Raw genomic sequence first — 25119 nt, forward strand, 5'->3', positions numbered from 1 at the left:
GACAAGGATCGCTCAGAGGCCACCAGTGGCACACACCTCGCGGCGCCATGCCACAGGCGGCCGATGGGCCCTCTGGGTGACCCGCACCCCTGCGACTTATGGTTCAAGCTCCTGGGTCGGGAACCCTCATGAGGCAAAGCGTGGGAAAGTTACATTTGCACCTCACGAGAATCGGTTCTGTCCGGCTCCTCTCTGATGGTTTTCGTGTTATTGTTACGAGAGCAACACGGCCAGGAATTTCCGAGGCCAGTCTTACTCCAGGCGCCCGGCAAACCTGAGACCGCCCTCGGCCTGGAAACCGTGGCTCAGCGGTGTGCAAACAGATACATCCAGAAGTTTGGACGACACTGACGAGGTTGTTGAATGGTCGCCAATCATGACTGCAGAGGATGTGGTCATGAGCCGGCCTCACCTTGCCAGTGCTCCTCCCCCAAATCTCCGACCAGCAAAACTGATGGTACGAGTCACCTTGGGAGACAGAATGGTCGAGCGGTAAGCTAAGCGACGACGGCATACTCTCCTGGCCCCGGGTGCTGATCACTGACCAGTATTCCTGGTTATCTGCATCTTCGACGAGGCTGCCAGAATCCAGGTGGCCATGCGCCCACGGCGACAGACAATAACCATGAGTCTGACTGACAATAATTGTTGAGCCTGATTGTCGGGGATGAGATCTCTGAACTCTCCGGCATAACGAAGCGGCACCGGTTTTGACTCGTTGTCATGGAGTCAAGGAATCGAGGGAAAGGCGATTGACGCGAGGGATCCCGCATTAACCATAGTGTCGCGCCTAGCCTCAACTTCTTTAGAGTGAAGGTCGATCCTCAGCACCAATACGTTCGTCTGGGACTTGATGGCGTGAGATAAGCCGCTGTCGCACATACTGGGTAGATCTGCTCCGTACAACGACGTAGGCAGCGGTGGTCGTGCCCTTCGAGAATAGCCATTAGTCCGGCGTCGAGCGCGACGAGAACCAGGAGTCCCACTGGCGAGGGGCCACCGGGAATCGGGCCAAGCACAGGCCCCGGCGTTGCAGCTGTGGATGCGGGTTGTAACTTTGACGTGGTGCTGCTGATGCAGAGGAGCCTGGGAGGCAAGGATGTGGAAGCCGAGAGTGCCCATTCTCGAGGGGAGCCACTGGTCGTTCCGACTCGACTTGCATGGCACTATGCCCGTACACGAACCCGTACTGTACCTTTAGCAACGACCTTCTCGTCACTTGGAACTTGTTCACACTCTTCTCCCTCACGTCACATCCCAGAGCCCCCAACAGTTATCTTGTAGGCCGTTCTACGAGTACCTGCGAGTGCCAACCATTGACCACACAGCATCTCCACTACGCCGTCGCTCCTTTGTACACATCGACGTCTCCAGCCTCGCTTCTCGCCGCACCTTCGCAGTCGGGTACTCCGAAGCCGACCTGGTCACGTCTAACGTCACCGCCCATTCCCACCTCGATCCTCACCTCCCAGCGACGACAACCTCGCTCGGTCTCCTCACCCGAAACCACCGTCGACGTCGTTTCTCGAAAGTCTATGTTAGAACTCGAAGACAGCCCGCCGCCACTCAATCACTCGCCTTCTCCGAGTGATCGGTCGCAATTCACTTCTCGAGATACTACGCCCGTGACACCCGTCGGCAACGGACCGTGCTTCAGCAGGAAGACCGAGAAAGACTTTCTACCGTGGTTCAAGAAACCCATCGACGTAGGACGCACGACTACACGTCTCTGCTTAGACACCGACACCTCGCGATTGGCGCCTGACTTCGACGACAACACCTTTCCAACATTTGGCGTCTCGCCACCGCAGCAGGGAATGGCGAGCGTAGCCAGACCTTTCGACATCTCTGTGAGACAAACCTCCACGTCGCCTCGCGGAAATCAACCTTCGAACTTGACCTCGGCGCTGCAAAGAAGTGACAGCGAAGAGAAGCGCATGATGGCGAACGCCACCCCAGATACGGCGTTGAACCGCCCCATACCCCAGATGCCTGCGAATTCTTCGAGCGATTTTTCCAACTTCGAACACGGCGCTCGGCCGATTTCGATGAAGGGCAGGGCTGACGACAGGGCCCGGCGGGAGAGTCTCGCACAGAGTCTCAATGCCGGCATGAGCTGGGGAGGAATCTCAGTAGGGAGCTGGATCCGGGACGAGTAAGTTGACCCGTGCCCAGCGTTCGAAATGCGATGGAACTGATGGATGACTAGCATGGTCATGTCCGGAACGTCACCCTTCACGTTCAACTCACCCTCGTTTCACTCCTCCTCCTACCTCCCAAAGCTGGAGGCCAACTTCATGAAGGATTTCTCGTGCTGTGGCCTCACCTTACCCACCCTACATGACCTATTGCAGCACTACGAAGAAGCCCACGCCCAGAAGGATCCGGTGCAGCCCCACGCTGCTCAACACACCGTCCCTGATAGCCGCGCCGCTATTGCTGCGACGACGGCGGCTCAGGTGCAACAAGAGGCGCAGCAGCGGAGTCAACAACAGCAGTCGCAGAACGCTCCAGGCCGGCCATTCGGTATGCAGCAGCCCGCTGCCCAGAACGTGCACAGACCCTCAACAGGCTTCTCCAGCACACTGCAAACGATCCCTGATATGGACACTGTTGAAGACATGGAGATGGATGACATAGACGGCGCTGATGAGACAACACCACCCCCCAATCTCTATACCCAGAATACACAATCCTCCCCCCAGACCTCTTTTGCCGCTCCCTCACAACAGCCTCAAATCCCGCAACTCAACACCACCATGATGCAGGGTCACCAAGCTTATCGACAATCCACCCCCAGCACGCCGGTAGCCCCCGGGCGAAACGCTGCTCGATTCCAGGGCAACACGTCCTCCACGTTGATGCCCAATCCCATGCAGCAGTTCCAAGACCTTCAAACTGGATATCGGGGTACCCCGGATTCCTCAGCCCCCGGCACGCCCGGCGAGATGGCTGACGGGATGATGGATGGGATGGATGACATGTCAATGCAGAACATGGCTCTGTACAATGGTCTTCCCAATGGTATGGGCGGTTATGGTTTCGGCATGAACAATGACATGATCGATCTCTGCATAGACGAGCCGTCCAAGCGGCTCTTCTCCACGGCCAACCAAGGCATGGGCCAGGCGCAAACACAGCAGCAGCAGCAGATCCAGAATCGGCTTGGAACCGGGCAGTACGCGGCGAACAGCGACATTGCCCGGACGATTCGTGAGCGGCAAGTGGCTGCCGGGTTACCCGACACTACGACAAACATTCTCCCACACGAAGAACCTAAGCCATTCCGATGCCCGGTGATTGGTTGTGAAAAGGCTTACAAGAACCAGAACGGATTGAAATATCACAAAACAGTAAGTGGCCACGGGAAGGTTTCTGGGCATATGACTAACAGAGCGCTAGCACGGTCACAACAACCAGCGCCTCCACGAGAACGGAGACGGCACTTTCTCCATCGTCGACCCTGACACCCAAGCCCCCTATCCCGGCACCATGGGCATGGAGAAGGAGAAGCCGTATAAGTGCGACGTCTGCCAGAAGCGGTACAAGAACCTCAACGGGCTCAAGTATCACAAGACGCACTCGCCGCCATGCAACCCAGACCTCCAGTTGAATGCGAACAAGAGTCCATCACTAAATATGCCTGGCATGGTTGCTGGCCAACATTCCGGAAACATGGGAGCTGGCCTCTCAGGAGATCTGTCGATGATGTGAGCGAATGGGTCCGTACCCATCATAATGCGATGGAGACGAAAATTTACCATTCCGCGGCCGCGAGCAACATGACCGCTCAACCACGAGATCGATTTTTGTTTGGCATGGTTTTACATCACTAATGACTCGAGACGGCCGCAAATCAGCCACGGTGGGCATTCCAGCGGCGATTTGCTGTTCAAGCCCGGCTTCTGGCCCATGATGCCTGGAAGAAGGGTCTTCCCTGCGTCTGGGGGATCGCTCACGATCCCTGCCGACCAGCTGATCTCCAACAAGACAACGAGATCTGTGCAAAAGAATCATAGACTGGCTTGGTTATTCAAAAAGTTACTGTGCTTGGGTGTTTGTTTCGTCGTTACAGCGCCCTTGGTGAGTTGCCCGGTTTCACATTTCTCTCCAACCATTCGACTATGGGCGTTTGTGGGAACAGCTGGATAGACAACGTTGTGGGCGGTGCTAGACAGACGATCACTCTCATTCCTCCAGTTGAGGATGGCCTGAAGAATTCGGCGATGCTTGTACATATTAGGCGGATGCCGCACTCTTTCGGTGAACTGGGGTGGCAGCCTTGAACAGAGACTGATACGTTCTATTGCGGGCGTTCCCTGGTGGAGTGGCGGTTGGGAAACGACCTTTGCAGAATAGACGGATGGTTAGAAAAGAGGGGAGAGGCAGCCCTCTTCCTCACTGCTGGTGATTTTGCAATAGACGGAAGTGTTGATGAATACCCAGTGAACGCGAAAAGAAGCATCCAGCTCAAATGTCGGTTCCATGACTTGACCGCGTGCAGTAGTAATCTATCCGGTTGCGGTTCGAGAACAAGGTGAATGAGAAGCTCGACCGCGTCGTGACCGACTCACGCTTCCTTGGGAATGGCCAAGGTCAACCAAGCTTCAATGAGGAAGTTTGAGGCTGCTGAGGTGGCGCACTTGTGTGAGGTCGCGGCGCTTTGTTCCGCTCGGTGATGATGAGAAAAGGGGATTGTGTACTCTGTACTCCGTACAGGTATCAGCGCTCGACCCGGACATGATGAGGAAGGTCACTACGGAGTACACAAAGGCGCATCGACGTTGCCAAAAGGTGAGCTGAGAAGGAGGCGCAGTGCGCGCGGGTGGAGGCTCGAGGCTCTTCTGTGGATTTATAGACGCGTGGCACCGGCCGAAAGAGTTACAGGGTCTGCGACAAGCCGTGGGCGTATAAGCTGATTGTGTGGATGTGTGGATGTGTGGCCGTGTGCGTGGTGCGCGTGTGCAGCCCCTGGCTCAACCTGGCATCTTGACATCTGCAACGTCGACGACAGGCTCGATTCTTTTCCACCCTTTCCCTCTCCTTGGTCCAAACACCACCACAGCCCTCTGAGCTTCATCCTCGATCAGCCGCTGTTCTTCTGCAGAATCGTTCCCTTCGTGGGATAGTCTCTCGTTTAGCCTGTGACCCACCGATCCTTTCAGCGATAGCCCCTCGCCTTACGGAGTACCTAGAAACCCAAGCCTCGGAGTCCGGCCACGTTTGGTCGAGCAGAGCTTGAAGCGAGAAAACACCACGGGCGCGACTCGATGCGCAATTGATCGTCGCGGCGCATTTTGACCATTCCTTCTACCGAGACACACCACCTTCCCTTGCTGGGCCACGGCTGTCCTCGTCGCGCATTGAGACTGCGGCTGCCACGGTCCGGGGGTCGACGAGCAGAGAGAGGGTCAGCGAAGAACGAGACAACATGGGCGACGCTGCTCCGGCGGCCACGCAAACCGACAATGGCACGCACATGGTGTTTAACATGCTCGAGGATAAATACATCGGCCTGACCTTGGCGATAATATCGACACTGGCCATCGGAACCAGTTTTGTGATCACGAAGAAGGGTCTGAACGACGCCGCAGACAAGCACGGCTTTGAAGGAGATGGTTTCGCATACCTGAAAACACCGCTGTGGTGGGCTGGCATATCCTCTCTGGTCGTGGGCGAGATCGCCAACTTCGCCGCATACGCCTTTGCCCCTGCGATTCTGGTCACTCCGTTGGGCGCGCTGAGCGTGCTGATCGGCGCGGTGCTGGGCGCATACTTCCTGGAGGAGGAGCTGGGAGTACTGGGCAAGCTGGGCTGCGCTATTTGCTTGCTGGGCAGCGTGATCATTGTGCTTCATGCGCCGCCGGACAAGGAGATCGAGACCGTCGATCAGATTCTGGCATACGCGATCAAACCAGGTATGGAGACCACAATACCACATCCGCCCGCGTTGTGCCGTCCGTCTGGGAAGAAAGAACCGTGCCGCTAACTTTGGGGGCCAGCGTTTATCATTTATTGCTTAGCCGCGATCGTCTTCTCGACCGTGATGATATACAAGGTGGCGCCACTGTACGGCAAGAAGAATCCTCTCATCTACATTTCGATTTGCTCCACCGTCGGCTCCGTATCGGTCATGTCAGTCAAGGCGTTCGGGATCGCCGTGAAGCTCACGTTTGCGGGCAACAACCAATTCACCCACCCCTCGACCTATGTGTTCATGATTGTCACAATCGTGTGTATTCTCACCCAGATGAATTACTTCAACAAGGCCCTCAGCCAGTTTTCCACCTCGATCGTGAACCCACTGTACTATGTGACTTTCACGACGGCCACATTATGCGCGTCGTTTATTCTGTTCTCGGGGTTCAACACGACCGATGCCGTCAACACGATATCCCTGCTCTGCGGGTTTCTGGTCATCTTCTCGGGAGTCTACCTGCTGAATCTCTCGCGCGGGGACCCCGACGGGCATCGATTACTCAACGGCAAGATTCCCGACGAAGATGGCATTCCCACGGATCCGTTGGCTACCTTTCAAACGCGGAGGAGTATGCAAGCCCGGAGGAGCCTCGATCCGCACCGGCGGAGTAGCAGCCTCACGTTCAGCCCCGGCGGGATATTGAGGGGAGAAAGTCGCCAGGTCAGCGCGGAAAGCGCAGGACTGATGCACAACTATGACGTGGAGCACAGTGCCTTTGGACTGTCTGATCTCGTAGAAGATCCGGAGGAGGTGCATGGACCCTCCAAACGAGGCAGTACGAGTCGGAGTCGAAGTCCGGCCGACGGGTCGCTCGTGACGAGAATACATGACCGGCCGCATCAGAAGAGCTTGGGCCGGTAAAAAGAGTGTGGGCACCGGGAACATTGGGATGGCAACTCGCAATGTTGATTATAACGTGGAGGGATTTTTGGGCTTGTAACGATATCCATGCATAGCAACGGCATAGCGATGAAACGGGAACGGCATCCACGAGGGCCAGGCTTGGTTTTGACCATGTCTGTAAACCACAGATATCCATATAACGCACTGATGCAGTATTTGCAGTCTAACAGGACCACGAACCGTGTGATGGGCCGAGAGAAAGCGAGGCTGCAACGCACGTGTCTGGCCGGCTCGCTTTGCAGGCAAATGAATTAGGCAACTTAGTCGTGGCGCCACACAAACCTTGGAAGTGGCGGTCCTGTCAGTGGCTTGTGAGGTCATTCGGTGCCTGGAGCGCTTCAATTCACATTCACTTCCCCTTTACTGTCAATTTGCTTCTGCCTCAAGGCGACATCTTTTCCTCGCACACACAACTTCCAATGCATCGTATCGCTTCATGACATATAGCCACAATCTCTTTTCTACCTTTCGCGCTTTAGCGGCGCGGCGACTCCTTCCACCATGGCGCCTTCGTATCCCACTCCAAGTCTCCGGGGCGTCGACTCTCCCCGTGCAGGGCCCCAGAAAGGTACGAATACTCAAGCACCGCCGCCCATCCCTTTCCCTGCAACACAGCAAGGGTCACTGGAGGCTACGCCGCATTGAATTTGCCGCCGGAAATCATTTGTCTGAGCGATTCTGAGGCACTGTGTTACTATTTCGCCCACATTGTCCTTGCTTTTTGCTGCACAAGGGCCTGCTGTGCCACCGCTCCTTGATGCCTTCCTACTGGACGAGTGAGAGCTAGGCTAAGCAGGCCGCCACCAAACTGATAAGAGATTGCGAGCACGTGCGTGACTACCGTCTCCATCACCAGGCATACAGTACAATTACTGGTCACGCGACCCATTTCCTTTTGTCGCCGTTCGTTCTGGGGAAGACAACAGGGTTGGGTCGACCAAACGAGTGGCTGTTTGTGGCCTTGCGCGTGAGGAAACGGCACCTACACATGGGGCGGATGTTTGCTTTTTATGCTTCATCTGCTACGCATTACACATTGGAAGAACAATGAATGCAATCTGACATCTCTTATAACACAGGTGTGACCATCTTCGACGAGCCAGAACATATCCCCGAATCAAACGCCAAATTCCTGGCAGACGATAAGACTCCAGAATTGGGCCACTCTCTGACATCCGCTGGCTCGCAGAGCCCCAGGATTCACCGTGCCAGTATCTCAGGCAAGAAGTTGACTGGCAGACCAGCCGTGAACCAGACCCATTCTTACACTTCCTCGCCGGGAGCTCCGCTCACCAAGGCCATGTCGTATTTCAGTCTAGACGATGATACTGCTGCCCGGCCGTCGTCAATGGCAGGAGGAGGGAGCATGACCCCGGGCATGACGCCCGCAGAAAGTAGGACTCCGGATTTGCGAGGTGTCCTTTCTCAAGTCGCCGAGTGGCTCCAGGAGGAGAAGTCGAAGAGGCACAAATGGGGCCGTCACCGGCACGGCCATCATCGCGATCAGCACCTTCAGACTCCAGAAATCCAGCCCGATGAGACGAAGACGTACGACACTGCGCCCGACCAGGAACAAGACCTCTCCTTGGCAAAGCTCGAGAGCATTCTACAGGGTTTCACTGGTGACGCCTCCAGACTTCTGAGAAAGACCTCGACTGCCGGCTTGAGAAGAGGCTCGATAGCGTCGAAGTTCAAGCAGGCTCGCTCGGTGCCTGCTGGGTCGTCAGACACGGAGTTCTACGGGGAGGACATATTAGTCCCCAACGTGGAAGCAAAGCTAGACAACACCAAGACGATGGCTTTCACAGGTGGAGCCACGGATGGCGACGCCACTGACAAGGCCAAGAGGAAGGACTACGACCACTGGGTCACTTTCAAGCAAGACATCTTGCGATTGACGCACACGCTCAAAATCAAGGGTTGGCGGCGCATTCCTCTTGAACGCGCCGGCGAGATCGACGTAGCCAGATTGAGTGGGGCCCTTACCAATGCTGTCTACGTCGTCCACCCCCCTAAGAATTTGCCCGAGCCCGACACGTCTAAACAGTCTGACCTTACTTCCGCTCCAGCTGCCCCTGTTTCGAGAAGGCGTCCTTCACCCCTACTTCTGCGCATTTACGGACCACAAGTTGAGCATCTGATAGATCGTGATGCTGAGCTCAACATTCTCCGTCGCCTGGCTCGGAAACGAATTGGCCCTCGTCTCCTGGGTTCATTCGATAACGGCCGCTTCGAGGAGTTTCTGCAAGCGAAGACTCTGACGGCTGAAGACCTGCGAGTCCCCGAGACATCGAAACAGATCGCCAAGCGGATGCGCGAACTCCACGACGGGATCGAATTGCTCGAGTCTGAACTCGCGTCTGGACCGGCTACCTTTGTGAATTGGGACAAATGGGTCGATCGCTGCGAGAAGGTGATCACGTGGCTCGACGCGCAAATTCATCAAGCAGAGGAGGAACTTACCGCTGGCACCTCAAGACGCAACTCTCTAGTCAATCCCCGTTACGTGCGGCGTGGACTCATCTGTGGGGTGGAGTGGCCCATCTTCCGGCGCACCTACGACGCGTACCGGAGAAGACTCATCACAGAAAGCGGCGGCCCTGAGGGAATCCGTAAACAGCTTGTCTTTGCACACAACGACACGCAGTACGGCAATCTCATGCGGCTTCAACCGTCCGGGACCTCGCCGCTCCTGCAGCCCTCAAATCACCACAAACAACTTGTGGTCATTGATTTTGAATACGCAGCTCAGAATTTGGCCGGACTGGAGTTTGCAAACCATTTCACCGAGTGGTGCTACAACTACCACAACACCCCGGACAAGTCATTTGTATGCGACACCAGGAGATACCCTACCGAGCAGGAACAATACCGGTTCGTGAGGAGCTACGTCATGCACCGTCCACAATTCAATCCGTCAGCGAGTGCGACGCCCAAAATGGAAGCCAGGGAGAAGACGAACATCAGCGATTTCATGCTCGACGCACGGACACCCAGTGGTGTGGCCGGGTCGTCAACCGGCTATGTAGGTGGAGCTGGAGCAGTTTTCGACTACGACAAAGAAGAGACAGAGCGAGAGAAGGCTCAAGAGGAAGAGATCCAGCGGCTATTGCAGCAAGCCAGAGTATGGAGATTAGCGAACTCGGCCATGTGGGTTGCCTGGGGGATCGTGCAGGCGAAAGTGCCCGAGCTGGATGCGATGGAAGAGAAGGAAAAGATGGCGAAGAAAGTAGGCCACGCGGTAAATGAAGGTAGAAAGGGTCTCGCCGACAAGGTGTCTACTGGGGAGAAGAAGGTCGTGGACAAGGTCAAGAAAATGGTGGCCGATCACGGTTACAAGAGTGGTCAACGGCCACTTCCCATGTCGGACCCACTCACGCAAGAAGAGAAAGAACTTCAGCTGGAGAGCCGTTGGGACCGGCCCGAGGGGAGCGCACAAGAGGCGGCACATCGGGAAGGGGATGGTCATGCCGTGGTTGAACAGCCTGATCGCACCAGCCTTGATGGTGTTGGGACTGACCCAGAACACGCAATCTCCATCAACGGCGACGGCGACGGAGACAAACCCGATCCCTTATCTCCGTGCCAGCCTGGAGCTCAACCGGGCGCTGCTGCTGATGATGTCTCTGCTCACTCGTGCACCGACTCGGCCTCGGACACTCCAGAGCAAGAAAGCTCGGAAGAATTCGACTACCTCGCCTACGCGCAAGAACGCGCCATGTTCTTCTGGGGAGATTGTATCCAGATGGGTCTGATCAAGGAGGAGGAGCTACCCAAGGAGTTGATCGAAAAGGTCAAGGTCGTGCCCTGGTGAAAAGCATATCTGGTAATGCGTATTCCATGTGCTGGGAATCTGGGAATCTGTGAGATGCGGCGGAACGGCGCCGGAAACCGTGGCAAGGACGGAGTACTATGTATTGGATACGGTACTGGACAAAGGGAAGTTGCAACTGCAACTGCAATGATGCTCTGGGGAAAGTCAGAAAAGTCATCACCTCTGACCTTGTCATCAACTCTGGATACGGATGAGATGATGATTTGGCGTCGGCCCTGTCCCCGTCTAGTTTATGAGTGATTGATTTATGAGTGATTGGTTGAAGGAACGATTGAACGATTGAATGGACTACCTACTTAGGGCAGGTCAGGTATCTTCTGGCGTAACGGACGAGACAGAGTACAAAGAAGCGTATTCGTACCACCAGTAGTGTACGGAGTAATACAGAGTACGGAGTACTACATGTTGAATAGGTATTGAATAAATCAATGTGCCGAGGGACTCCTGCAGGACAGTTGGGTGACAGTACCGAGTAAATTGAGTATATAGTAGAGTAGAGTTTATATCTGCTGTTCTCCTCGTACAGGACCTGTATGGATGCTCCTCCCCCTGGAGCATTGCAGTCCAAGTCATCATTTCGCATCGCCTCATATCACATCACCTCGTATCGCAAGGCTAAGGTAGCAATGCTACCGATGCCACCGATGCGTCTACGGCTAAATACTGTAAATAACTAAATGTGTAGCATGTCAGCCCGTCGGAATGTCCATCGACCAACCGACAACAGGGAGGACGGCAGAGACGGAGAAATCGATCGTCGTGACTGATTGAATCTATCCACTGTATTTTCGCGGATTCCTTCCACCCACCATCAACAAAACAAGTCTGGATCTACCGACAACTGACTTCCCAAGTCTTTGTCTCCTGGGACTTTTGCGATGCGGGAACCTCAAGTTTCAGTAGTAAAGGAACGTGAGTCCAGGGCTGAATCGCACGAGGTGAGGATGCTGAGCCACCACCACATCTGCTATCGTGAGGCATCAAGCATCAAGCCCCAAGCTCCAAGAATCGATCATCGATCATGTTGCCTTGAGCTCGAATGTCTCTGCGCCTCTCTGGACCGGACCAGACCGCCAGACCGTTGACGCAAAACTTCATTCATGTCTCCGGCCGCAACGAACCAGCTCGTCGCACATCGACCAGGTTGCCTTGCTCAAATATCTCCGCCTCTCGGGACCAGACCAGACCATCGACGCACAACTTCACATTCACGTCCTCGGCCGCTACTGACAGGCTCGTTGCGAATATCCCTACCGCCACGTCCTGCCACTGCCAAGCCTCTGTCTCTCCCCTTCCACCAAATGCCGTTCCAGGTCATCCTCGTATTTGTGCGACATTCTTCTCCCTGGATTCGTACTTGCACTTCCGGATCCAGGAGCGCCCGCTTGTTTCGCTCGTCGTTGCTGTTCCTTGAGCATGCGTTCCCGGGACAACTTCTCCCGTTCGATGGTGTACATGTCCTTTTCCTCGGCGAGCTTGGACGCTGCCGCCGACGGTTGGGAGGGTGCAGGCGCCGGCGTCCCGTTCGCGCTCGAACGGTGAGACTGAGAACGGCCATTGGGGAGGGCGGTGGAGTTTGTTGTGCCGTTATGCTCCGACGTGTCGCGATGGTGGTCTTTCTTGTGGCGACGGGAGCGGTGTCGGGACTCGGATTCCTCGACAGTTTCTTCTTGTTGCTCGTAATCGTAGTCGTAGTCGGCGTTGTCCTCGCGGTGGCGGTCGTGGCGGGAGCGTTTTCGGTGATCGCGATCACGGTCTCGATGTCGGTCTTCGCGATCTCGCTCCTTATCGCGGTCCCGGTCTCGGGTCTTTTCTCGATCTCGGTCTCGATCACGGTCGCGGTCGCGATCACGCTCTCTCTCTCGCTCCCGCTCTCGCTCCCGGTCATCGTACTTGGACGATTTGGTGCTTCGGTGTTTGCTTCTGCTTTCGCCGTATGCGTCTCGGCTTGACCGCGTCGAGTCTTCGTAATCGTCCATCTCGTGGTCGCCGCTGGCATCTTCTTCGTGATGCCGTCGTGAGCGCGAGGAATGCTTGGACGGTCTTTCCTTATCATTTCGACTGCGGCGCGAGGAAGACTTGTAATCTGCCGACTCAGATGGAGCATAAGAAGATTCCTGGTCATCCCGCTCGTATTCATCGTGGGTGTCTCGCTTTGACGACCTCCTGGATCGCTTATCCTGATCGCGATGGTCCCTCTCGTCTTGGGCCTCGGTTTCACGCCTCGAACTGCGGTACTTTTCCTCTTTGTACGGCCGTCTCGAATGGTCTCTGCTCTCTCGATCGGGTGATTTGCTATGAGCTCTGTCAACATCCCGTGATTCTGACCTTGACGACGCCGTCATAGATGCCCTGCCCATGATCTGGAACCCCGTCGCCGCGGATCGAGAGACTGGTCTCGTAGGCGCTGGTGCAGGCGGTTCACGCATCGCTCTAGGACCCGTTGGCGCACCAACGACACCGACCCCCTTGGGCTCTGTCAGTGGTGAGGAAGGTGAAAAGGGCTTTACTTGTGAGGCAACATGACCATTTGACATGGACACTGAACCACGACCGCGCGACGAGAATCTACCGTGTCCTCGAGAACGGAACCCATAGTCACCATATTGAGCCGAAGGACCCAGCGGCGCGGATGGTGGTGCCATCGAACCTTGGAGATCCTCATTGTAAGCCTCTGGTATTGGTTTCTCTGGCGCAGCCGAGGGAACAGGCTCAGGAGGCTCTTGCTCGACGGACTCAGGCTCGTTCTTAACGGCAGCCTCGGTCACGTTATCAATACTCAGGGCATCAGCTTGCCGCGCGGGCTCCGGTTCACCCGTTCCATTAGCATCTGCAGCGATGGCGACCTCAGGAGTAGCAGTGCCCGGGGCGACACTTGACTTCTGGTAGTCTTCACCGAGGGCCTCCTGGACCTCCTCTTGGCCACCAGGGGCAAAGTCATCATCTTCATGACTCTCGTCGACAACCTCACGATTGTCTTCGTCTTCTTGGTGGGCGCTCGTCGCGGCGCGGTCATTGTGCATCATGTGAGACTGCGTGTTGCGGTTATCGAATTGCCGCGGACCGGGGCCGTTTTGATAGCCCTGTGGTTGTTGATACTGCGAGTACTGATTGAAGTTACCGCGACCTCTTCCAAAGCCGCCACGACCGCGAGCACGGCCTCTGCCATAGCCGCGGCCGTTGTGGTAAGCATTTGGGAAATCACCACCTGCGTAGTTCTGCTGAAAGTTGCCATTTGGGGCCATGTTGAAACCATAAGCGGAACCAAGGTTATTGCCCATGCCATTCGGGAATGCATTTGCATTATTATTCTGCCACATACTGTTGCTCTGGCCGTTCCAGCCATACATCCCTTGGGTGGGATCGAAGTTCATGCCCATGTTCATGCCATTCATTCCATTCATGTTCATGCCTCCATTGGGACCGCCAAACCCGCCGAGCATGCCAGACATTTGGTTCATATTGGACATCATAGTCACTGCAGTCGGATTCCGTCAGCATGAGAAACATCATATCGTGATTGACCGTTCAGACTCACTCATCATGGGGTTGAAAGGCATGCCGTTCTGCATGTTGGCCTGCATCATCTGCATCATCTGCTGCATTTGGGTCGCGTCCATGTTGTTATTGAAGCCACCCATATAATCCGAGATTTCAACGCCATTCATCCCATCAAAGCTGTTGTTATTGAGCGCGTCTTGTGACTGCGGCTGAAGGGTCTCGAAGGATTTGGTAGATTGGGGTTGAGGAGTTTCTTCTGCGCTCTTCGGTCGTTGGACGGGAAGTTGCTGATGGTCGTCGTCGAGTTCTACTTGAAATTCAATGTCGTCGTCGTTATCGACGAACTCGTGATCAGGTTCCTGAGAGGATAAGTTAGAGGTTGCAGAAGAAAAGTAGGAGGCGGCTGTAAATCACCTCGATGGAAGGTTGTAAGTCGGCGGCTGGCGTCCCTTCAGTCTCAACTGCGTCGACCGGCGGCTGGTCTTCTGCCACAGCTGCGGCATTCGCCGTCATTCCTGCTTGACCATCGCCATTCACCATCGGTTTGTCCGCGGATGGTTGCGCGGCATCCGCTTTGTCCTGTCCGTCGGCTTTGGCCTTCTCTTGACTCTTGAGCCAGGTCTTGACTGTGGCACGCATGCCTTTATTGGGCTTACAGATGTCGTCGGTAAAAGGTTTGTGTTCGCATTTGGGACAAGTCGAATTGCGGTGGTCATTGAAGCCTGCCGGCGGTCAGCTGGGTGCCAAGATGAAGAGAGCCGAGATTCACTGACAGGATTCGCAGATGTAGACATCGCAACAGGATGTCTTGTAAGGGCTCAGATTGAGATTGTGGCAGTTGGTACATCGTAGTTTTTCGGGAACTTTGTCCAAGTCTAACAGGCTGATGTTGTCAGTCAAGGTGATCAAGAGGTGGACACTTCAAGCTCACTCAAGGACTTCCTTCAGAGACGCATCCAGCGCTATGGCAGCCATGGTGATGGCTGGGCCTTTAGAAGACTCGCAGGTGTGATTGTCGCAATTATGAATGGGACCTCGGAAAGATCACAGCCATTAGAAGCCAACCAGCAAGAGCGTCTGGTAGACTGTGACGCGACTTTCAAAGCAGGGATAAGTAGCAAATATTCAGAACATGTCTCAGTGAAGATCTAATGTATATTGAACAGTACCGACGGGCAGTAATGGAAAGGCAGTTTTCTGGAGAGTCTCTCAGTCGCCAGACCACGACCTCAAGCCACGAGAGGCTGCCTAATAGAGGCTTCGCGCCTGCAGCGAAGGTCGCCGGGTGACACTAGAGCGGAAAGAGCTAGCGGGTCTCGACCCCTAAGGATTCGCAGATCGCCGGGAAAAGAAGCTTGGAATGGTGAGATCACCAGCCGGCCGAAGGGTGGAAGGGTATGTGCCCACTAACTACAGCAGATGTACACAGTACGAGGTATCTCGCAGACATTCAAGACTTCAACTTCCGTGTACATTCCTCTGTTTCAGTACACCAGTTTCCTCTGCGCACAGCCTCGCACTTTTAGATTTCGTACAGTCTCTCATTCATTTCAGTCGGCACTGGATTGGGAGGGTTTCAACATCCAAGGGCTCGACGTCACTGGAGCGAGTGATCCGTTTGATCCAACACACCATCAGCCACGAGAACAATGATCTTGGGGTCAATAAATGGACTCGACTGCGTTGCCTTCGTTATTTTCCTTATACCACAACTACTGTACCAAGTAGCGTTCCGCGAGCTCTTGGTTGTAGCCGCCCAAGTAATCCCCTTCCTTGGTCCGTCCGCATATCATCCTGAGCCAGGAAGGAGTACTGATAGTTCGTGGCAGCCTTTCAACTACCATACCAGCTGGTATGTGAACGATATTATATGAAAAAGCAGTCACAGTCGCCCTTCACTCGGCATGCCACGGTTTTCCAAGACGTGGTGATTCGCTGCGTCCGGTTCGCATTTGCCAAAATTCCCGCCGGTGTGGGAAGGGTCTTTTTCTCAAAATGGGTGGCTCTTCCCTTCTTTAGATTCCGTCTGCTGCGACATGGGTATCTGCACTGTCCGATATTCTATCGGGAGGTCATCCGACATGACACAAGAGGACTTTGGATCATCGAGGATGCGCATATCGAGCCGGACATCATCGTATACTACGCCCATGGTCAGTAATCGAGCATGCTCTTTTAAACCTAACTGACCTCTGCTGTTGCAGGGGGTGGCTTCTCGATGGGGTCCGCATATTTCTATATCGAATTTCTCATGGCCTGGGCCACCCGACTGAAAGAACGCGGGTTCAAGAATCCAGCCGTCTTCGCCCTGGAATACACCCTCGTTCCAGATGCTAGGTGGCCAATCCAGTTCAACGAGACCCGTGCAGGATATACGTTTCTTCGAGAGACGTTCGGAGACAGTTCGGCTGCGAAAATTTGCGTCAGTGGGGATTCGGCAGGGGCAACCCTCATTTTGAGCATGCTACTCCAGCCCGGTCATCTCGAACAAGATCCTCAATTCCGCGCTCTGCATCGGCCAGGCCTAGCGATCCTGCTGAGCCCATGGACACACCTCGTGTCTGACCTGAACCACAATACGCGCAGCGACTACCTAGATAAGAACAGCCTTCATCTGTACGCAAAGCAATACGCCGGTGAGGCGACCATGACCGATGGTGTTATTTCACCGGGCCTTTGTACGGGGCGTTGGAAACAAGCATCGCCACTGAGTGGTTATCGCATCCTATACGGCTCGGAAGAAGTGTTTGCGCCTGGGATCCAAGAAATGGTCATGAACATGAAGAAGGACGGAGCTGTGGTCAAGGTCCATGAGCAGGAAGCAGGGATTCATGCCTGGCCTGTGGTGAGCTTGTTCCTGGGCGAAACTCGTGAAGAACGGCTTCGGGGCCTTGATATAATGACCGATGATGTGATGTCCTCGAGTCTTGCTTCGGCCATCAAATAGGACGACGTGCACTGGCACGCGTCAAGGCTACAGTGCCATCAGATTAGATCAAGTTTTCAGGTCTTTCATCGACAGTGGTTGGACATGCAAACCGACGACCACAGTCTGACAACTGGGTTGCTGCTATGCTCTTAAATGTCGGCCACTGTCTCCAGACTGCTCTGTCGTCATTTGGCAATGAGCGATGAAACAATGAACGGCTGCAGGAGTGTGGATTTCGACATTCCATGTCCGGCGCGTCAAGTGAACGTGAGTGTCGACGAACGCGTGCGATGACACGAAACGCATGATGCATCAGATTGAAGTTGTCGACCGATCTGCCGACATCACCAAATTGTCAGCGTGAGTCTCAACAGCTAACAACAACAGCGCAGTCATGGATGGACGCCGCTGGGCTGGAACTGGCGGGGTAGCAGCGCTGTCAACAATGGAGACGGACCAGAAAAATCAGAGCGAGCTGTGGAAAATGAGGTGGGACAAAAAGGGCAAGTCGGAGATGGCGGGATTGATTGGTCGCGTTTGGGGCGTAGCGGCGTTGATCTGATGATCGGATTGCGCATTTCCCCTGCCGCTGCGGCCTGGATCGATGGCTCGCCGAATGTTTTTATAAGGCCCCTCCATCCCCTCGCTCTCTGCCGCCCGGACGTGCAGCATTATTTTGAAACCGGATGACCCGTTTGCCAACTCGGAACTCGCTCATACCCACCACCCTCCCCCCAAAGGTCCCCATCTCGTCGGATTTACATTCATCCTGTCCCGAAGCGCGTTCACTTGATGCTTCACATTGTTGGTCATTATTGAAACTGTCGCAGTGACGTCTGGCCTGGGTCGTGTATTCACGTCGTGGCGTGTGAACGGGCCACTGCCTCAGATCGACAATGCAGGCAGTCGCGAAGTAAAGTCATATGTGAACGCAGCTTGGTTCTGTCCAAAATGAGTTCGATCACATTCACTGCACCATCATCCACTACTGCAAGATCACCAGTGCTATTACTCCCCCGGACTTTCTGCACCACCGACCAGCTGCAACCTTTATTCGCTGCCAAGCAATGAGTGAGGAACACGAAAATCCCGAGTCATCATACCGCCCCAGCAGCCCAGATCTATCAGGCTTCACAAATGCCACCGCCCCACCACCCAGACTAGCTCGGATTCCAAGCTACAACGTGCCGGATCCAAATTTCCCGCCAGGCTATTCATTCAGTCCCAGAGGTAGCTACGACGCTTCGCCCTTCTTTTCCCCTTCGACTGCCACGCCCTCGACATCATATTTTGGTTCACGCCCTCAGCCACCGAGCCAATTCTCTCAACAAAGCCCATACTCGCCGCAAACTTTTCGCACTCCAAGCTTACCAGGGCAAATCCCCGTGCAACATTCTCCGCCCCTTCAGTCTCGTGCCTTGGGTCAACCAACATATAATAACCCACCACCGCCTCAGCACCAACAGCCGTCGTCGCGGTCACCCTTCAGTCAAACTCTGAATCAGCCGTATCTCCCACCATTCCCGGCTCAGGTCACACAGTACGGAGATATGCCCCGAACAAGACGGCAACAGGCCGCCGAGGCACAACAGGATCCGGACTTTCATGTCGACGCATCTCCCAAGCATGCCGTACAGCCCAAAGCCGAGTCAGCACAACCTGTGCAACCACCCATGCCTGCGGCCCCCGCAGATCTGACGGCAGGTATAGACGTCAGGACAAAATTCCCCGTCGCTCGTATCAAGCGTATCATGCAAGCCGATGAGGATGTCGGCAAAGTTGCCCAGGCCACGCCTACGGCCGTCGGTAAGTGTTCTCCCTAATTTTGTCTAACAATCCTCCTGTTCTAATTTGTATGCAGCCAAAGCCCTTGAGCTCTTCATGATAGCGCTGGTCACGAAAGGAGCAACGGAAGCAAGAGCCAACAACTCCAAGCGGGTCACAGCACAGCATCTCAAAGCAGCACTGATGAACGATGGCCAGTTTGATTTCTTGAACGAGATTTGCGAAAACATTCCCGATGAGAGTTCGAAGAAAGGCCGTGCCAAGTCTGAGGCCAAGAGCGAAGATAGCGATGAAGAAATCAAGCCCAAAGGGAAGGGGAAGGGTGGAAGAAAGAGGAAAGCTGACACCGATGATGAAAGTGACTGAGGGAAACCATAAGCCGCCCATTCTATGGGAGCCGGTAATGTATGACTATCAAGACGACCACCAGGTGAGCTGCCTATGCTGGACTAGCTTTGCTGGACGTCGCGTTGGACCCATACGCCGACAACACTCCTGAGAGTTGAACGGATCACGATCATCAAGATATGAACTACAAAACAGGTATCTACCACACTATCCCTGCACCACGATCGCACAGGCGAACCTGCACCAGCATCTAGGTGCTCTACAGTCCCTGCCAACATACTCCTAGCACTCAGAGTGGTTCGCACCCGGCGTCGGCGTGTTGCTCCTCCAGGGCCATGGCACCTGTTGCAGAACCCCTACGGCAATGATGAGTCCATAAAACGCGGTAAACCCAAGCGCAACCCATCCGATCATAGCAGAGTAGGCCGCCACCACCAAACTTAGCAGCACAAAGGCTCCTACGATCAGGGCACCCATCAGAGCAGCTGCAGAGACGGCATATATCTGTACTTCGAACTGGCTCGTTTTGCCATTCACCCCATCCCAGTCAGCAATCCAGTGGTATTTGAAGAATGTCAGGAGAGTCGAGCAGAGAGAGGCGTTCGCCAGAGCAAGCAGAAACAAGAGCCAGCTGATAGCAAGGAATAGCTGTGTCTGCCGGAGATCAAATACAGGGTTTGCGGAGCGAGGGTTGGTGGTATCGCCGGAGAGGACGTAAGAGAAAGTGACGCTTGTGCCGAGAGTTGATATGCCGATGACAGTGGTAAAGAGCCCTTTGAAGAAAGCCGCGACAGACGAGCCAGGATGTTGTGTCATGGGGCGGATGTAGGAGAGACTGTGGCCGTGCTCAGAGTTCAAACCGGTTCGAGTTCTCCTGGCGATTTCATTGGCGGAATGCGCTGTCGCCGAACTAATTTGCATTTCGTTCGAGCCATCGTCTTTACTGGATGCAGGATCATGGTATCGAGCCTCAGGTGGTGTTGTGGAAATCTTGACGGCGACCTCTGGCGCAGCTATGCTCCCACGAGAAGCCATGTCGTACTAGAGCGCGTTACTTGGCCACAAATTCACAGTGAGGCCAAGATGAAGCTGGGTTGACTCACCCGTACATGAATCGAGCATGATGCGTAACTCGAATCGGTGAGAAGGAGTAGTCACGCACGGGAAATAAAGGATTCTCAGAAGGGACTCAGAGACACATTGCTTGTATCTTGTTCACGCCGAGCAGGCATGGAGCCTGAGCATGGAAGTCGCACCCAAGTGCCTGCGCAGCAGCCCATCGTCTCAAATCTCTCAGAGACCCAACCTGATGTAGCATTACCACATCCACGCCGCGAATCCTTGTCTTGCTTGCTTCCACTATAAGATCGCTTCAGCATAGCTAAGAGCCTGTATTTGTCCTCCAGTCGTGTCAAGATGACGCGGAGAATATGGATATCGTAGGTCATCCGCTCGAAAGATTGATACCAGCCGCATGCTGTGGAAGGGTTGAGAGTGTCTGACCAGAACATCACCTGCAGCTCACGCGCCTGATTGCAGGCTCTGGCTCATCGCCGACCAAACAAAGAACAAATACTCCTGCAGAGCGCCTGGCGTCCTGCAAGAGCATATGCAATGCTTTGACGGTGAGTCAACTAGCACTGTTCTCACGTCGCTCTCTCTGACACGGCCCAGCATACCTGGCGCAGCGGCAACGTCGAGCGCGAAGACGAAGCTGCCTTGAATTACACCCTCAAGCTGTTGCAACGCCTGGAAGCAATCCTACACGACGAGTCACGGAGAGCCGCACCACATTCCTGCCTCCGCTATGTGGCCTCGAGTCAGGCCTATATCATAATTACGAAGCTTGCGGTGTCCTCTTCGAATACCGATATCATCAAGACCTCAGCCCAGCTCTTCCACATTCTCATCAATGGCGAGGCCGAAGGGCTGCTCGACAGCAAGCTGTTTACCAGGTCTCTGCTGGACCTGGTCTGCTTTGCTACAATAGGAGGAAGAATCATTGTTGAAGAACGGCTACAAACAGATCTAGTGGAACTCCTGTTCGAGATTGCCACCAAGATCAGGTTGGATCCCGATATCCTTCCAGCTTGGTTCTACCCAGACCGAGAGACGACTCGTGGCCGCAACGCTGCAGATGACACTAGGAGAAGTCAGTTCCCGTTGTTCCATGTTCTGGTACAGTATGTCCATCACGACGGCCCGGTCGGCGACTTCGCCCGCACGGCGCTGTTATACCTGACCGAGACTGCGTCCAAGTTCAAGCCCCTAGAAACCTGGATGATTGAAAGTGACCTAGCACCTCAGATGGCCAGTGGCCTCGGTGCTTTGTACAGCAGGCTTAGCAGGCAGTCAACTACCTTGTCAGTGCATGGATCAGCGCCGCCTATTGTCCTTCTCTCAGACCATGCGGAGAGCATATCCCTCATTGCAGAGCCACCTCCAGAGCTGCAACAGGACAGCAAGGCATTCTTCACGTATTTGGCTTTTTGGCAGGACACACTAAACCATTGTAAGTCGGTCGAGGTCAGTGACACTTTACTCGACCACTTCCAGGTGCTTTTTGTCCAGCAGCTGTTGTACCCCTCGCTGCTTGAATCCTCAGATGTCGAAGGTGGCTCGACCGCTGCTGTCATCGATCATCTGTCACAGATCCTGCGCGCACTTCATCATTTGCAACTGGTGGATCGTATATTACAGTATCTTCTTGCTTCACCCAACATGCCTCAGCACCCAAGGGACAGGGGTCACCGACGCCAGCGTATGTCTGTCAGCAGAAGAAAGAGCATCGATCATTTGAAGGCCTTGGCGGAGGTTGCGGACAGCCCGTCCCCGAACTTGTTCAACCTTTTTGACCTGATGGTAATGAGCTTAAAGTCGCGTCATTCGCAGACCGTAAATGCTTGCCTCAGGTTACTGTCCGTCATTCTCGAACATCATCATTCTCATGTTCTTCCGAATCTGTTCAGACTCGTGCCAACCACGATGGCTCCAGGTCAACGGAGCGTCAAGCATCTGAACCATTCATTGCTCAAGTTGATCGACTACAGTGCGACAATTGCCAAGAATCCAGACATGGACGCCTCATACCAGGGCGTGCTGTCGGACGGTCAAGTCATCCTCGAACAGCACAGCTGCTTCAGGATAGATGAGTCGGAGATGAAGTCTGCGTATACCACTACTACGTCCATATCTCATGAATGCAAACTTTTCGAGGCTATCCTGACCCTATTACGAACCTTCTTTGCGAACGACACTACGACGAATTTGAGCTTGACTCGGGCCATCTTGGACTTGGCTGCTTGTCAGCACATGGACGTTCACGGATGGCTCCTACCATCAGATGGTGGACTGGACACGGAAGACCGTTCAATGCTGAACATCACCTACGTTGTCTCGGATCTGGTCGAACAAGTTCGTCAATGGCGGTCACAATTCACTGAGTGGGATCAGCTCATCACAAGAAGAAGGCTTGAGCTAGATGATGAGGAGCCGCCCTTCCGCCCTTCGGACCCATGGAGCGTTACCGGACAGGCAAGAGACACCAACACCAGTGAGCGAAGGACTTCGCCTTCAAGTATCAATTCTCGGTCACGACCGACAACTCCTAAGAAGACTGCGATGACCGAGTTCGGGTCCATAGATAGTACAGTATCTATGACTAGAGGAAATCAGGGCAGCTTGGTGGAACGGACTTTGGCCCATTCGCCTCTACGCCAATCGATGCCCGTGCAGCCTGAGCAGGACGATGTTCAAGCGCAACAACATGAACCGTTGATCCTACCACCGGCTCCCACGACACTGAAGACGCAGATCCAATTGCTATACGCAAAAGCACCGGAAGAGGCGTCCGAGTCTCTGCCTGTACATGCTGGGCGGAAGCAGAGTTCTAGTCCAGTACCTGACCGAAGGCTTGCGCTGCGCGGAAGTGACGAGTCGGGCACTGCAACCCCCGTTGGGGGCCGAGATGAGGATGGACCTCGAGGCCAAGTCAGCCTCAGCCATGTATTAACCAACGCCATCATTCTCCAGGAGTTCATCCTCGAGCTTACTGCGATAATCCAGCTTCGCGCGACATTTTTCAACGAGGTGGACTTTGGAACAACGGTCTCTGATTAGTGGTAGTGAAAGATGAAGCAGATTTTGAAAGCGAGTCGATGAAGTGCGAATCCTCGGTTGCCTTACTTGTAGCATTGGGCATTGGCGATACCCTTGTCACTGCAGCGCGGTGTAGGCGTCTTGATTTTTGCGGGCCAAGTACTCTGGTCAACCCATATCAGACACCAAGGTCAAACACCATTTGGCACCTGTGCTTCTTCGCTTCCCAACGTCAGACGTTCAAACTCATCCAACAACTGTAAGAAGTGGTTCCGCTTCCAACTACTGATCCAACTGATGGTGAAGGCGTTCCTTTGCAACTGAATCAACTCCTTCCTCGTCACATTCAGTTCCGGAGCCGAGGCGAGTTTGAGCATATTTTCATTCACGTATCCCCTGAAGTATGCTGGATCGTCACTATTCACCGTCACACGGACGCCCTGTCTCAGCAAGTCGATGATCTCTTTGCCTTTAAAGTCATCTGTGACGATACTGTTTGAGATGGGACACGCCGTCAATCCAATGCCTCTCTGTTTCAACGTGGATATCAGCTCGGGCGAGTCGACAATGTTGGTCCCGTGGTCGATGCGATCGACTTGGATCTCATTGATGGCCTGCCCTATATGTGTCAACGTGTTGGGTTGATCGATGTCACAATGCATGGTGATCAGAAAGCCCTCCTTGGCCGCGCGCTGAAACACGGCCGCGAACTTTGCCGGCGGGTTGTCGCGTTCGTCGCTGTCCAGCCCCACGCCGATGATGACGTCCTTGAAGGGGAGGGACGACATGAGCGTGGCCATGGCGTACTCGGCGCTGTGGTCGCGCAGGAAGCACATGATCAGGGAGGCCGAGATGCCGAGACCGCGCTGCGCGGTCTGGATGCCGGCCTGGTAGCCGCGCACGACGGTGGGGAACGGCACGCCGCGCGAGGTGTGGGCTTGGGGGTCGAAGAAGAGTTCGCAGTGCTTGACGTTCTGGGCGTGGGCGACGGTCAAGTACGAGACGGCCAGGTCGGCGAAATCTTGCGCCGTCTGCAGCACCGACAAGTTGGGATAGTAGACTTGGAGGAAGGTGGTGAGGTCGTGGAACGAGTAGGTCGAGCCGGTCTGGTCCAGGGCCGAGAGTGAGGGTGGCAGCGGGAGGTTGTTCCGCGCCGCCAGGGAGCGCGCAAGGCTTGGCGTAAGGCAGCCTTCGAGGTGGACATGCAGTTCGGCCTTGGGGAGGGCGGATATAAAGGAGGGGAGGTCCATGGTCGGCGAGAGATGCTGTGTTGTGGTCTGGGAGGCCATGTTGCTTGTGGGTGGGTATTGTGTCTGTAATTGTTCTTCCCTACTCGCTCAAGAACGATATGGTGCTTGTACCGTCAACGCGCGGTTCACTTTCACCTGGTTAGGTCTTTTGAGCTGATGATAAGCGTCTTCCGCTCCGCTCGGTGGGCTTCGAAGGTACCCGTACTCGGCAACCCCCGAGGGACGGACACAGGTCTTGGCCAGTGACCTCCGCTACGTCTGCACGAGGGACGTGTTCGTCCGGATGACACAGATGGGCTCAGAAAACATGTACACAGTGGTAAGTAACGGGGCACGGAGAATGTCTTCCTTGCCTTATCGTAGCCTCTGGCACATGCTTCCAGGTGATTCCAAGGCGACGATATGAGCAGGCCGCAGGTACTGTAACCACTGGCTATCTCGTGACGCGATAAGGCTGTCAGCCAAAAGTCGCAGGATTGGATCCTGCCTG

At 54.7% G+C, this 25119-nt stretch overlaps 9 protein-coding genes across 9 annotated transcripts; 6 read left to right on the plus strand and 3 right to left on the minus strand.

Annotated features, from left to right (window-relative positions):
- Positions 1 to 1535: 1535 nt before the first annotated feature.
- G647_05804 (uncharacterized protein) lies at positions 1536 to 3714 on the plus strand (the record flags this gene model as incomplete). The annotated part of the gene is made up of 3 exons (XM_008730130.1): positions 1536 to 2155; positions 2210 to 3353; positions 3403 to 3714. 3 exons carry the CDS (start codon positions 1536 to 1538, stop codon positions 3712 to 3714), a joined length of 2076 nt encoding a protein of 691 aa, XP_008728352.1.
- A 1717-nt stretch (positions 3715 to 5431) lies between these two features.
- G647_05805 (uncharacterized protein) lies at positions 5432 to 6841 on the plus strand (the record flags this gene model as incomplete). Its single annotated transcript, XM_008730131.1, has 2 exons — positions 5432 to 5918; positions 6003 to 6841. The coding sequence occupies 2 exons, from the start codon at positions 5432 to 5434 to the stop codon at positions 6839 to 6841; spliced, it is 1326 nt and encodes a 441-aa protein (XP_008728353.1).
- A 1093-nt stretch (positions 6842 to 7934) lies between these two features.
- G647_05806 (uncharacterized protein) lies at positions 7935 to 10697 on the plus strand (the record flags this gene model as incomplete). The annotated part of the gene is made up of 1 exon (XM_008730132.1): positions 7935 to 10697. The coding sequence occupies one exon, from the start codon at positions 7935 to 7937 to the stop codon at positions 10695 to 10697; it is 2763 nt and encodes a 920-aa protein (XP_008728354.1).
- A 1271-nt stretch (positions 10698 to 11968) lies between these two features.
- On the minus strand, positions 11969 to 15194 carry G647_05807 (uncharacterized protein; the record flags this gene model as incomplete). Its single annotated transcript, XM_008730133.1, has 5 exons — positions 11969 to 14196; positions 14257 to 14578; positions 14634 to 14941; positions 14993 to 15102; positions 15151 to 15194. The coding sequence occupies 5 exons, from the start codon at positions 15192 to 15194 to the stop codon at positions 11969 to 11971; spliced, it is 3012 nt and encodes a 1003-aa protein (XP_008728355.1).
- An 895-nt stretch (positions 15195 to 16089) lies between these two features.
- Positions 16090 to 17166, plus strand: G647_05808 (uncharacterized protein; the record flags this gene model as incomplete). Its single annotated transcript, XM_008730134.1, has 2 exons — positions 16090 to 16372; positions 16424 to 17166. The coding sequence occupies 2 exons, from the start codon at positions 16090 to 16092 to the stop codon at positions 17164 to 17166; spliced, it is 1026 nt and encodes a 341-aa protein (XP_008728356.1).
- Positions 17167 to 18215: 1049 nt separating this feature from the next.
- On the plus strand, positions 18216 to 19299 carry G647_05809 (uncharacterized protein; the record flags this gene model as incomplete). The annotated part of the gene is made up of 2 exons (XM_008730135.1): positions 18216 to 18954; positions 19010 to 19299. The coding sequence occupies 2 exons, from the start codon at positions 18216 to 18218 to the stop codon at positions 19297 to 19299; spliced, it is 1029 nt and encodes a 342-aa protein (XP_008728357.1).
- Positions 19300 to 19563: 264 nt separating this feature from the next.
- On the minus strand, positions 19564 to 20316 carry G647_05810 (uncharacterized protein; the record flags this gene model as incomplete). Its single annotated transcript, XM_008730136.1, has 1 exon — positions 19564 to 20316. One exon carries the CDS (start codon positions 20314 to 20316, stop codon positions 19564 to 19566), a length of 753 nt encoding a protein of 250 aa, XP_008728358.1.
- Positions 20317 to 20711: 395 nt separating this feature from the next.
- G647_05811 (uncharacterized protein) lies at positions 20712 to 23400 on the plus strand (the record flags this gene model as incomplete). The annotated part of the gene is made up of 3 exons (XM_008730137.1): positions 20712 to 20720; positions 20802 to 20906; positions 20956 to 23400. 3 exons carry the CDS (start codon positions 20712 to 20714, stop codon positions 23398 to 23400), a joined length of 2559 nt encoding a protein of 852 aa, XP_008728359.1.
- Positions 23401 to 23570: 170 nt separating this feature from the next.
- On the minus strand, positions 23571 to 24668 carry G647_05812 (adenosine deaminase; the record flags this gene model as incomplete). The annotated part of the gene is made up of 1 exon (XM_008730138.1): positions 23571 to 24668. The coding sequence occupies one exon, from the start codon at positions 24666 to 24668 to the stop codon at positions 23571 to 23573; it is 1098 nt and encodes a 365-aa protein (XP_008728360.1).
- Positions 24669 to 25119: the final 451 nt, after the last annotated feature.

This window comes from Cladophialophora carrionii (genome assembly GCF_000365165.1).
Source record: "Cladophialophora carrionii CBS 160.54 unplaced genomic scaffold supercont1.4, whole genome shotgun sequence".
Taxonomy (NCBI): Eukaryota; Fungi; Ascomycota; class Eurotiomycetes; order Chaetothyriales; family Herpotrichiellaceae; genus Cladophialophora; species Cladophialophora carrionii.